Source organism: Heterodontus francisci, chromosome 15 (genome assembly GCF_036365525.1).
Source record: "Heterodontus francisci isolate sHetFra1 chromosome 15, sHetFra1.hap1, whole genome shotgun sequence".
Classification (NCBI taxonomy): domain Eukaryota; kingdom Metazoa; phylum Chordata; class Chondrichthyes; order Heterodontiformes; family Heterodontidae; genus Heterodontus; species Heterodontus francisci.
Window position 1 is genome coordinate 79559851 of NC_090385.1, and position 12230 is coordinate 79572080.

The 12230-nt window shown below is 37.5% G+C and overlaps 1 protein-coding gene across 5 annotated transcripts in view; it reads left to right on the forward strand.

The window, feature by feature from the left end:
* Positions 1–10705, forward strand: part of lrch2 (leucine-rich repeats and calponin homology (CH) domain containing 2) — a 213691-nt gene extending 202986 nt beyond the window's left edge. For all 5 annotated transcript variants that reach the window (XM_068047725.1, XM_068047726.1, XM_068047727.1 and 2 more), the window contains one exon: positions 296–10705. In XM_068047725.1, the coding sequence (XP_067903826.1) occupies positions 296–415 (120 nt within the window). In that variant the 3' untranslated portion in view covers positions 416–10705. The remainder of the gene's footprint in view (positions 1–295) is intronic.
* The last annotated feature ends 1525 nt before the right edge of the window (positions 10706–12230 follow it).

The following is a 12230-nucleotide window of genomic DNA, read 5'->3' on the forward strand; positions in this document are numbered from 1 at the left end:
AATGATAAATATGCCACAATGTATATTTTTTTCTGAAAATTAGGTTAAAATTTCTGCTCTGTCAGAGCAAAGTCTAAGTCATGGCTTCGGATGCTAAGTATATAAACAGGATTTAAAAAAATATAATTAGTACTCTAATGAAAAAATACAGACTAAATGGTCAATGTGGGAAGGTCTAATGCAACTGGCATTTATATTCTAACTTCTAGAAGAGGATAACTTGTATTAGGACATACAGACAACTTGTAGAATACACTTCTATTTGAATCTAATGTATTTTTTAATTTTTTTTTAGGATAAACTTTGTCTTCCTCATCATATATTGGAAGAAAGGGGACTGGTGAAAGTGGGTTCTACAGTACAAGCTCTACTTGAACTACCTACATCTAAGTACACACAATTATCTGCTGTGTAACTAACATTCCTCTCTCTGTGCTAAGGACCATTTATAAAATGGTTACATTCATGCACTCAGTTGCAGTTTTACAGCCAAGGCTAAAACAAATTATGTTCCAAATTCATACTTGCAGAAATAAGCTGACATTTTTTTTAAAAAGCCAATATAACAACTCTCACTACTTAAGCCAATAGTTGAATTAAATGTCCATGTTCATGTGTCTTGTAGGTAGTTGCTCCCAGTTAACCATAGCTGCCATGCAAGAAAGTTCAGAGCAAGTCATTTGCTTGATCTCTGCAAACAAATTGGAAGTTCCTTCTATCCAGATTTAAGAGGAAAAAACATTCTTGCAACATTATCAATTTAAATATTCGTACTATTCAGGTGATTTCCTCTTTCCGCTAGCTTGACAAAATTACACATTTCTTCCACTCAAGCTTGCAAATTTTTTAACCTGCTTGCTTGCACATGAGGAAAAATAATTTTCATTACTGCAGATCTTTGGATCAGTTTTATTTGTCTAATATGACATTTCTTTGGTTGCTTTGTTGTTTTTGTGATTCTAGCCTAGCTTTGTGAATTGGTCAGTAAGTTTTAAATTTAATTGGTGCCCTCTAGTGCCATTGTTTTCTCAGGGCTATTAGATTTTCTGCGCCAGTTTCAGCTACTGGTTCATATTAGTACTTTATATATTGAGTGCCATTGAGCCTTTTCAATATCCATGACTGTTCCTGTTGCCTCTCACTACTTGAAATTTAATGCATGCCAGGTTTGCTTGAAACTGGAATAAAAACAAATTGCTGGAAATACTCAGCAGATCTGGCAGCATCTGTCGAGAGGGAAATAGAGTTAACGTTTCAAGTCTGTAACCTTTCAGCAGATGCCAGACTTGCTGAGTATTTTCAGCGCTTTGTTTTTATTTCAGATTTCCAACATCCACAGTATTTTGCTTTTGCTTGAAACTGAGTAGGGCTTGCTAATGCTTGCAAAAATGATTGGTAACCTTTTAGGCCTCTAGAATGTCTTTACTGGATTTGTTCTAATCTAGGAAAGCATCAACAATCAGTTCAATAAAACTGGCTTCAACCCCAAGTTCAGAGAGGTAGTTATGCAAGCCAGGATTGTTCAGGTGCCTGCCATGGATGTAGTACGCAAGATCCTTACTGTGAGAATATGTACCAGGGCAAGGTGTTGAGAGAAGGGCCCTTGCACACTGTCCTACAGTATTGGATGCTGGGGTGTGACCAAAATTACACTAGTGACGTTCAATGAGCCTTAAATAGGCCTTTCATTTGGCAGCAAACATCCATTGGTGACTGCGTGACCAAGGCGTCAGCTAAAGCCTCTAACACTTCTTTATCTCCCCACTGTCAAATCCAGAATAGTTTTGATTCCTACCTGAAGGAAATTTCAGTACTGTTACTTCACTCACCTCTTCACCCTTTCCCATAAAAAGAAAATAGAATGTCGTTGATCTACATAGGATGCGAATTGAAATGTGGGCAAGACATAAGACTGACTTTGTTTTCCTCACGTTTGGGTTTGATATCATATGCTAATGAATTCTGTTGTGGAGGGCATCTATATATACTAGTGTTTACATGGTGAGCTACATAATGGTCAATATCCAGTTAGAGTCCAAATAAAATACACCCACTCAGCCCTTCATCTGCTTCTGAACTGGCAAAGCTTAGGGTTTGTGGCCTTTCAGGAGAATAAAAAACTAAAAATTTGTATCTTCAAGTTTTTGTTTTTATATATTGCACTCTACTTTGTGTGATTTGATTGTTCACCAGCTACTTGATCATGTGTGCACCAGAATTTAGAACTCTTACTAGATCCAAATACCCCTATCCGGGACCTCAGACAAGAAGAGGCTCAAGCAAGAACGAGATTGAGAGTCACCAAAGCTGGGAGAAAATCACCTGAAAGGGGACAGGGCATTCCTGACAATTTATGGAGGTTAAAGTTCATTTGAAGAACGAAAATTCTAGTTTGAAAAATTAATACTTTATACCACCATTCATTATTAATTTGTCATCCTACCTCATAGGTCCATTATCCATGGAGGGTAAATTGCTGAGCAAGTGCTTGCTTTCAGTGCCCAGTTCTTTCAGCGATAGTGTTGTCTGTTGTTGCCAAAGTTTAGAGGCAGGCCCTAATTTGTGGTTAAAAACAATTCTATTGTTAATTCATCTTGTGAAATTTCATTATCTTCATTTTGATTTTTTTGAAGGTATTTTCATTTTTGTTTAATTTTTGTTCAATTCAAAGTGTACCATTTTGTCTTCACACTTGACCATTGTCTTAGAGTCAGAGTTATACAGCCTTTCGTGTCTGTGCTGGCCATCAAGCACCTATCTATTCTAATCCCATTTTCCAGCACTTGGCCCATAGTCTTGCATGCTATGGCATTTCAAGTGCTTATCTAAATACTACTTAAATGTTGTGAGGGTTCCTGCCTTTACCATCCCTTCAGGCAGTGTGTTCCAGATTCCAACCACCCACTGGGTGAAAATATTTTTCCTCAAATCCCCTCTAGATCTGCTGCCCCTTACGTTAAATCTATGCCCCCTGGTAATTGACCCCTCTGCGAAGGGAAGAAGTTTCTTCCTATCTATGCTCCTCATAATTTTGTACACCTCAGTGAGGTCCCCCCCCAGCCTTCTCTGCTCGAAGGAAAACAGCCCTAGCCTATCCAGTCTCTCTTCATCGCTGAAATGCTCCAGCCCAGGCAACATCCTGGTGATTTCCTCTGCACCCCCTCCAGTGCAATCACATCCTTCCTATAGTATGGTGCACAGAACTGTACACAGTACTCCAGCTGTGGCCTAACTAGCATTTTATATAGCTCCTTCATAACCTCCCTGCTCTTATGTCCAATGCCTCGGCTAATAAAGGCAAGTATCCCATATGCCTTCCTAACCACCTTATCTACCTGTGCCGCTGCCTTCAGTGATCTATGGACAAGTACATCAAGGTCCTTCTGACCCTCTATACTTCCTAAGGTCCTACTATCCATTGTATATTCCCTTGCCTAGTTAGTCCTCCCAAAATGCATCACCTCTCACTTCTCAGGATTAGATTCCATTTGCCACTGCTCTGCCCATCTTACCAGCTCATCAGTATTGTCCTGTAGCCTATGGCTTTCCTCCTCACTATTTATAACATCACCAAATTTCGTGTCATCTGCGAACTTACTGAACATACCTCCTATATTCACGTCTAAGTCATTAATATACACTACAAACAGCAAGGGTCCCAACACCGATCCCTGCAGTCCATTGGTGACCACTGGTCACAGGCTTCCAATCGCAAAAGCAACCCTCAACCATCACCCTCTGCCTTCTGCCACTAAGCCAGTTTTGGATCTAATTTGCCAAATTGCCCTGGATCCCATGGGCTCTTACCTTCTTGACCAATCTCCCATGCGGGACCTTATCAAAAGCCTTATTGAAGTCCATGTAGACTACATCAACTGCTTTACCCTCATCTAGTCACCACTTCTCAAAATTCAATCAAGTTTGTTGGACATGATCTCCACCTGACTAAGCCATGCTGACTATCTCTGATTAATCCCTGCCTGTCCAAGTGGAGATTAATCCTGTCCCTCAGAATTGTTTCCAATGGTTTCCCTACCACTGATGTTACACTCACTGGCCTGTAATTACCTGGTTTATCCCTGCTACCCTTCTTGAATAATGGTACCACATTTGCTGTCCTCCAGTCCACTGGCACCCCTCCTGTGGCCAGAGAGGATTTGAAAATTTGTGTCTGAGCCCCTGCTATCTCCCCCCTTGCCTCACATAGCCTGGGATACATCTCATTTGGGCCTGGGGACTTATCAACTTTTAAGCCCAGTAAAACCACTAATACATTCTCCCTTTCAGTGCTAATTTGTTCAAGTATATCACAATCCCCCTCCCTGATCTGTACACCTACATCGTCCGTCTCCATAGTGAACACAGATGAAAAGTAATCATTTAAAACCTCACCTACATCCTCAGGCTCCAAACACCGATTGCCACTTTGGTCCCTAGTGGGCCCTGCTCTTTCCCTGATTATCCTCTTGCCCTTAATATACTTATAAAACGCCTTGGGATTTTCTTTTACCTTGCCCGCCAGTGTTTTTTCATGCCCCCTCCTCGCTCTCCTAATTACTTTAAATACCCCCCTACACTTTCTATACTCTAGGGCCTCCGCTGTTTTCAGCGCTCTGAATCTGCCATAAGCCTTTTTTTTTTCCTTATCCAATCCTCTATATCCCTTGACAAATAGTTTCAAATTTCAGACTGCATGCTCTGTAAAATATTTGTAACAGGAATTGATCTTTTACTGGATTGCTTGGTTAATGATATCCCTCAGGATACCAGCAACAGGGAACTAATCTATTGTTGCATTTTCTGTTTTGAAACTATAGGCAGAATTTTCTCCAGTAAGAAACCACTTTTCTCTCCATATATATATATATAGCTATATATATATATAAGCCTACAGAAACTGTTGTAGATGTGAAATGTCATAATTGAAAGTTCAAAGAAAAGTACATTTTCAAGATAATTCAGGAGCTTGTTCAATGTACACAGTATTGAAACATAAATGTTGCATGGGGTGTTTACCAGACTAGATGTTTTCCCTCTGATGAAGGGCCACTGACCTGAAATGTTAACTCTGTTCTCTCCACAGATGCTGCCAGACCTGCTGAGTATTTCCAGCACTTTTTGTTTTTATTTCAGATTTCCAGCATCTGCAGTATTTTGTTTTTATTTAGGTGTGAATCACTGTCAAGGTTACATTTGTTATCCATCCCGAGAAGTTGAGTGTGTTGGGTCTCGTCTTTGAACTGTGGTAATCCTTCTAGTGTGGGCGCCAGGTGGGGATTTCCATGAGACTGTCCTCGAGACAATGAAGGAATGGCATATGTCCAAGTAAAGATGGTGTGCAACCTGAAGGTGATGGTGTTCTTATGACATTGCTACCCTTTGTCATTTTTGGTAGTAGAGGTCATGGAGTGGAGAAGTACTTGGAGCTTGGAACATCAATGTCTTCTATAGATGGTACATACTGCAGACATGGTCTTCAGGGGATGACTTATTGTGTTCAGTGACAGGGAATCTGATCAAGCAGACTGTTTTGTCTTTCATGGAGTTTAGTGCGTATTGTGACAGTTCCTATCTAGGAAACCAAATATCTTTTCATGCCCCTCATTTGAGCCTTAGATGGTGGCGAGGTCAAGAGATGACCCACTCATTGTGGAGAACCTATTGTCTGCCCTGCACTTGGATACTTGATGTTGATTGCCAGGTTGTTGATGCTTGAGTACTTGATAATGGTGGTGCTGTTGAAGGTTGTCAGTGATTAGATGTTCTGTCATTGGAGGTGATTATTGCAGCATAAATGTTCCCTGCCTAAACCTGTATGTTACCCAGCTCCTACTGTAGGTTGACATGGTCCACTTCACTAACAGAATTGGTGTGAATGGAGCTGAGCTGCTCCAAAAAAACATTTGCAATTTGTCTCAAACCTATTGTTGACATTTCAGTGCACATGGTGCATTACAATGTTGACTTTGTCAGAGAGGAAAATTGTGAAATGTTACAAATGAAGCAAGCTTTTTTTTTAAAGCACTTTTTATTTCTATATTTAAAAACATAGAAACCTAGAAATCATTACACAAGAGAAAGGCCATTTAGGTTGAATTTCTTCGCCTCTTGAGCCAGATTTTAAAAAAGTCCCATTTACCCTGCATAGTATTTGTAGCATTTGTTTATAACAGTAGTGGAGGTGATTATTCCGTAAGTGGAAATTCGGATGCAAAATGTTATTAAATTACAGGGTAGAAATTTGTCCCAGGCTGTGGCGCAAAGTGAGTAATATTGGTTTGGCCATCTGGTCTACACAGCTCATGATATTTAATCCCATTGACTGCAATGGAACTGATTATCAGGCGTTGTGTATAACAAGCAACTGATCCAGTATCTGTCAGACAAATTTCTACCCCTACATGATTATTGGTAACACGCAGATTTGCCACTTGCACATATTTTTATTACTGAGTATTGAAATGGGCAAGTGCATTATGTACTTTGTATTAAAATTAAGAAAGTAAATCTGACCGTCATGGGTCCTTGTGAGAAAAGTCTAGGTAGTCTATTATTCTAGCCATTGGCAACATGGAGATTATAAAACATTTGGTTGAGAGTTGCACAGGTCTGTTGGAAAGCATCCTGTTTTTTAAGGAAATATGTTATTTTGATTAAGGAGGTTTCTTACCAAAAGACTTCTGTCTTGGCAGGTTTTAGATATTTTGGTAGATATTTTTGATAAGTGGTTTGTTGTGTATTTGCATCCTACAGTAAAATCTGGCCATGCCACAAAGAACAGGGGACCGGTTGCTGGATTAGGATTTTCCTCCATTGTAAACTGGTGGAAGGTCATTTCTCATGACGATAGGAACTGATGGCGATGGCACTTAGTGATTTGTTCTCTGTAGACTTTCTATGGGCTCTACACTGGGACTTGCAGTAATTAGAAATCCAAACCATTGCCCTCTCCAGGGGATGTGGGATCGCTGAACAGGGCAAGCAATGTCTTCCCTTAACCAGTCAGATTAAAGAGGCCTTACTGGGGCATGTAGCATCTAAACCAGGAAGTGTAAGTTAGAATAGTTAATTCAATGCCAAATCATGTACAGAAAGTGAAATAGGGAAGGAAAGAAAGTTGGGATTGAGGGAGTTAAGAGACAAAAACAGTAAAAATGTTTACATTTCCAACAATAATTAAAATCTGAAGAAATAAGAGTAAATTTGCAGTGCCAGAGAGTTGGTTTGGCAGTAATTTATAATTATCACCCTGCTAAAAACTCTCGCACTTGAATGGAGAAGTCCTAACTCTGGCGAGTTTAGTCAGTATCTATCAAGCAAGTACATCAACTTTGCGCTATTCTGTATGTTTGTTGTACAGTCTCTGGGCGAGCTACTGTTACAGCAAAGCCTCTGGAGAAGCAGTGTAACTTTGACAACAATTTTCTGATTTCTACATCAAACTGCGCATGTGCAGTCACCAAAAATTGCTGTCTGGTTTAATGTTTAATAGCAGTGAGTGCTGGTAGCCTCTCAGTTATTTTTTCTGCAAAATCTGGGCCAGTATAAATAGACTGCATGGAAGGATTCAAGAAGACTTTCAGATGGTTTGTAATTTTACTTTCTCTGAAAATGTAACTTCTCCATTATCTTTTAGACAAACATATTCTAATGATCCTCTACACATTTTACTTTATGGATCATGTGTTGGGAATTTCCTCAGGTTCTCCCGATCATCCACCAGACCTTTGGCGGAAATCACCTTTACGTCTCTATATCAGGTTGATATTGGAAAACTGCCTGCTTTCTTTTACCTTTTAAAATGCCCATTTCCTGCCTCCAACATTGAGTTCAGTGCTAGAATATGAGGGGGGAGGAGTGTCTAAAAGGAAAATTACAGGACTTAAAAGTATTTTTGTTTTTAAAAATTTTTTTTAAGTTTGGAAAGGAAAGGTTTGGTTAGATTAAGTAAAACAAAAATAAGATTGAAATAAAGAGGAGGAAAAAAAGGATGGTAAGGTAGGCAAGTGTTTACATTTTTTATTTTTGTATTTTTTTTACTTGTGTTAAGTTTCATGATGCAGGAGGTAGAGTTATTCCTGATGATTTGACTGCCTTTTACTTTTGCATTTGTTGAAGCGTACAAAACCATTCATCCCAGGGAGACTAGGATTTCCCTGGACCCACTAGCAGTATGAGCTGCTGATGACCAAGGTGTTGAAATTGTAGACTAAATGCAAATCCATCATCAGATTCTGCTTGTCAACATCTTTGCACTCTAGTTTCAATAGAACAATCATTAGAAGAATTCCCACCAGTTTCTGTTGACAATTATGCCAGCGTCCATTATATTAAATACTAAATGCTGCAGCAATAACTTTATTGCATGTAAGCAGATTCCTTGATGCAATCAAATGTAACTTAGTGAATCATGAAATGTATTTAACTACTGTATAGTGTTCAGTTTTATTTCAGTGCACCCTTGGTATGCCAACAAGAAAAAATACTATATTCTGTGCAAATAGAGGTAATTACAGCACATAAATTTTGAAGCTGGCATATTGTATCAAAGGAATTGATTATAAATTTTAATTGTATAGTTTTTAAATTGTGCCTCGGAATTTGTATTCTAGCTTAAGCTTATTTCTACTTAATTTGGTGTATGATATTGTTTACATATATTTTAGCTTAAGGTTTTGTTTGTCTTACTCTGTTCAGAAAATATAAATCGTTAATTTATTTGAACAGTTTTTGAAAGGAATTCCATTACACTTCAGAATGCAGCAAAGATTGCTTACATTCACAGAAAATTTACAAATGATTATATTTACTTAGTTCAGATGGACGATTACAGATTAACATTTTATGAGGATGCTGATTATTGGTTAGCAATACACATTTTGAGCTTTGAATTTGCAAATTTGTGTTTGAACTAATCTCTATTTTACTGTATTTCTTTGGTTGAGAGTCTCATAGTTGCTGTAAAGAGAAGTAAATAAGGATATTATTGGGATAGGAAACACCGAGCAGTATTTTTAAAAATCAGATTTGAACTGGAGTTATACCTAGCCCTCCAGGAAGAGAGACTGATTAGAGCTGTGTTTAGGCATGTTAGACCCCCACTTAATCTTTACTCTAAATGTGTGCTGAATGATATATAGCCTCTCCTCCTTCCACAAAAGTTGAGTCAATGTCAAAACTCTTATTGTGCCCAAATAAAACATCTTTAATGCCTGTGTTCAACAAAACTATAAGTCACTTTATATCTTCCAGCACAGTTTTTCACATTCCATGTGATACACTGTCAACATGAATTAGGTTATTAACATAAATGGACTTTGGCTGTTAAATCAGATTCCTTTTGTATGCAAGCTTTGAAATTATGTAGCATCAGATTTTGAAAGGGGAGGTGATAGGTATGTAATTCATAAGGCTTTGTACTGTCTCAATGGAATCCAAATGTGGGTGAGATTTATATCAAAATAAAAACAGCATGTGCTTTGTGCTAATGTTTTTGAAATGTTGACATTTACAGATTGCCAAATAAGTGCAGAAAGGATCTCTAATTTAGTAATATATTTTTCTTTGTACCGTTTCATGCATCTGCAAGCATATTTACCTTGTAAATAGTTGGCGTTGTGAAATCAGTGGAGCATAGTTTGAATAGTGAACATTTTTATGTTACAAGAAACATTTCTCCAAGTCTGGAGCACTTTTGTGAATATTTCTTACAAAATTAGGGAACAAACTTTTGCACAAATAATAAACTGGATTTATAGTACTGTACTGTTAAATTAAGAGGCTAAGAACTTTTTGTAATTAGTCCTGTTTCAAAGATTTTTTTCAGATAGGACACCAACTTTCAAAACAGGATAAAAATGTTGCTTGTAATGGGTTTTCAGTATTCAGATTTGCAGTTATGGATAATGGTATACTTTTAATCAAGATTACGTTTGTACACATGAAAGTTTCAACTAAGAAAATGTGGCAATAGGGTAAATGAGGCAAAGTAACTTACCTAATTCTAGGGTTCTGGGTAATGCATATTTTGTGTTGTGGTGTTTAAACTTTTCTTTTGAACATCAGTCTCAAAGTTTCAGACACGTTAGCCAGTTTGCCCCATTATAATTTCAGTGAAGTATATTCCCTATGATTCTTTTACTAGTCTAATGTACATAAAAAAAATTAGTGTGTGTATATGGAACGTTTGCAAACAAAATTTGTAAAAAAAAAAGCTCTGTAATTAGCATATTTTTATTCATTGAGAATACTGGTGGAAACCTGTTAACTGCAACTAAAAAAAGGTTTTGACCAATTGAGGATTTAGTGAAGGCGTATCACTGCAGTTATATAGCAAAAGTATTAAGATATTTGACATGGACATTTGTTCCTTGCAATACAGAAGGATTGCCTGAAATCATGTGTAAATAAATGTATTACTGATGTCCTATTTCCCTATTATTCCTGTGTTTTATTTTCAGTGTTTTAATACAAATTCTGTATATTTCTGCAATTTTAGTTGTCTATGAATTAAATTGTTAAACTTTCCCAAATATGTATGTTTTCTCTTATGAAGCCTACAAATGTCTTTGTAAATAATTTGTATTACATTTTGCATGCATGGAGTCATTTGACCAATCCTGAGACCATGTACATATATGTATAATGTACAGTATGTTTCATAAACTGTTTCATGTTTAAGAAATAAATCTGTCTTTTCGGACAACAGAGGTTTTTTCCCTACTTTTTCTCTTTGTTCACTACTGTAGTATTTAGAATGACTCCAAGATGGTTTCTATCCTTTTGTTGCTTACTCTATGATTACACCTTCCTTGATGAAAGTACCTGGACCCTAATTTCAGCACCAAAATGTAACATTGTAATTTGATGCATTCACTACTCTACTTTTATTTTTCTGAAGTTTCCTTTCTTTGGATAAAGGACCACCATAAACACTAATCTCTCCCTCAGCCATCTTCCCACATTAGGGCATTAGTGCAAGAAAATTAGATAAAAGGCACATGCGTTTATGATTGCCCTATGCCTATTGATTCAATTCTGACAATATTAGAAAAAATCAGGACCCAACTGAATGGAGGAAGTGTGATGGACAACATACCGCTTGAGATGCAGCATTGTTCCTTTTCAGAAGCCTGAAAAGGTCTAAGCAGTAGATGGTGAACTTTTTAAAGAGCCTTGGAAAATGAAATGTATTCCCTGAGTAAATGGTCTTTAGAAGGCTGTTGTAGTAAAATATTATAATTTAATTTCATTAACCAGTAATCTTTTTAATTAAAAATTTAAAAAGCTAGTCTCAGTAATAGTATCATGAAACTATCTTCGATTGTCGTAAAAACCCATCTGGTTCATTAATGTCCTTTTAGGGAAGGAAATCTGGCCTGGCCTACATGTGACTCCAGAGCCACAGCAATGTGGTTGACTTTTAACTGCCCTCTGAAATGGCCTAGCAAGCCACTCAGTTGTCAAGGGCAATTAGGGATGGGCAACAAATGTTGGCCTTGCCAGCGTTGCCTGCATTCCATGAAATAATTAAACTTATATCTGAAAATCATTGTAGGTATTGATTTAATTGCATATGTTGAGAACTTGTACTTTTAATTGTTTTGGATTGTAAGATTTTGTAGTTAATTTAGGTCAAGAACATAATAACAGGAGTAAGCCATTTAGCCCCTCAAGCCTGTTCCACCATTCAATGAGATTGTGACTGATCTGTGACCTAATGCCATATACCCACATTTGCCCCATATCCTTTAATACCTCTGGTTATCAAAAATCTATCAATCTCAGTTTTAAGATTAACAATTGATCTAGCATCAATTGCCATTTGTGGCAGGGTGTGTTCCAAATTTCAACCACGCTTTCGTGTGAAGAAGTGTTTCATAGTCTAAAGATAAGAGCAAAATTATGATACCTGGTCCTAAATTCCCCAACTAGAAGAAATAGTTTCTCCCTATCTGTTCCCCTTAATATATTGAAAATGAATCAAATCACCCCTTAACTTTCTAAATTCTAGGGAATACTACCCCAGTTTGTGCACAAGCTCAATCCTTTGAGTCCAGGTATCATTCTAGTAAATCTACGCTGCACTCCCTCCAAGGCCAATATATCCTTCCTAAGATATGGTGTTCAACTGCGTGTATTGCTGAAGCATAACTTCTATCCTCTTCTATTTCTCTAGATATCAAGGCCAGCATTCCATTAGCCTTTTTGATTCTTTTATGTTCCTGTTC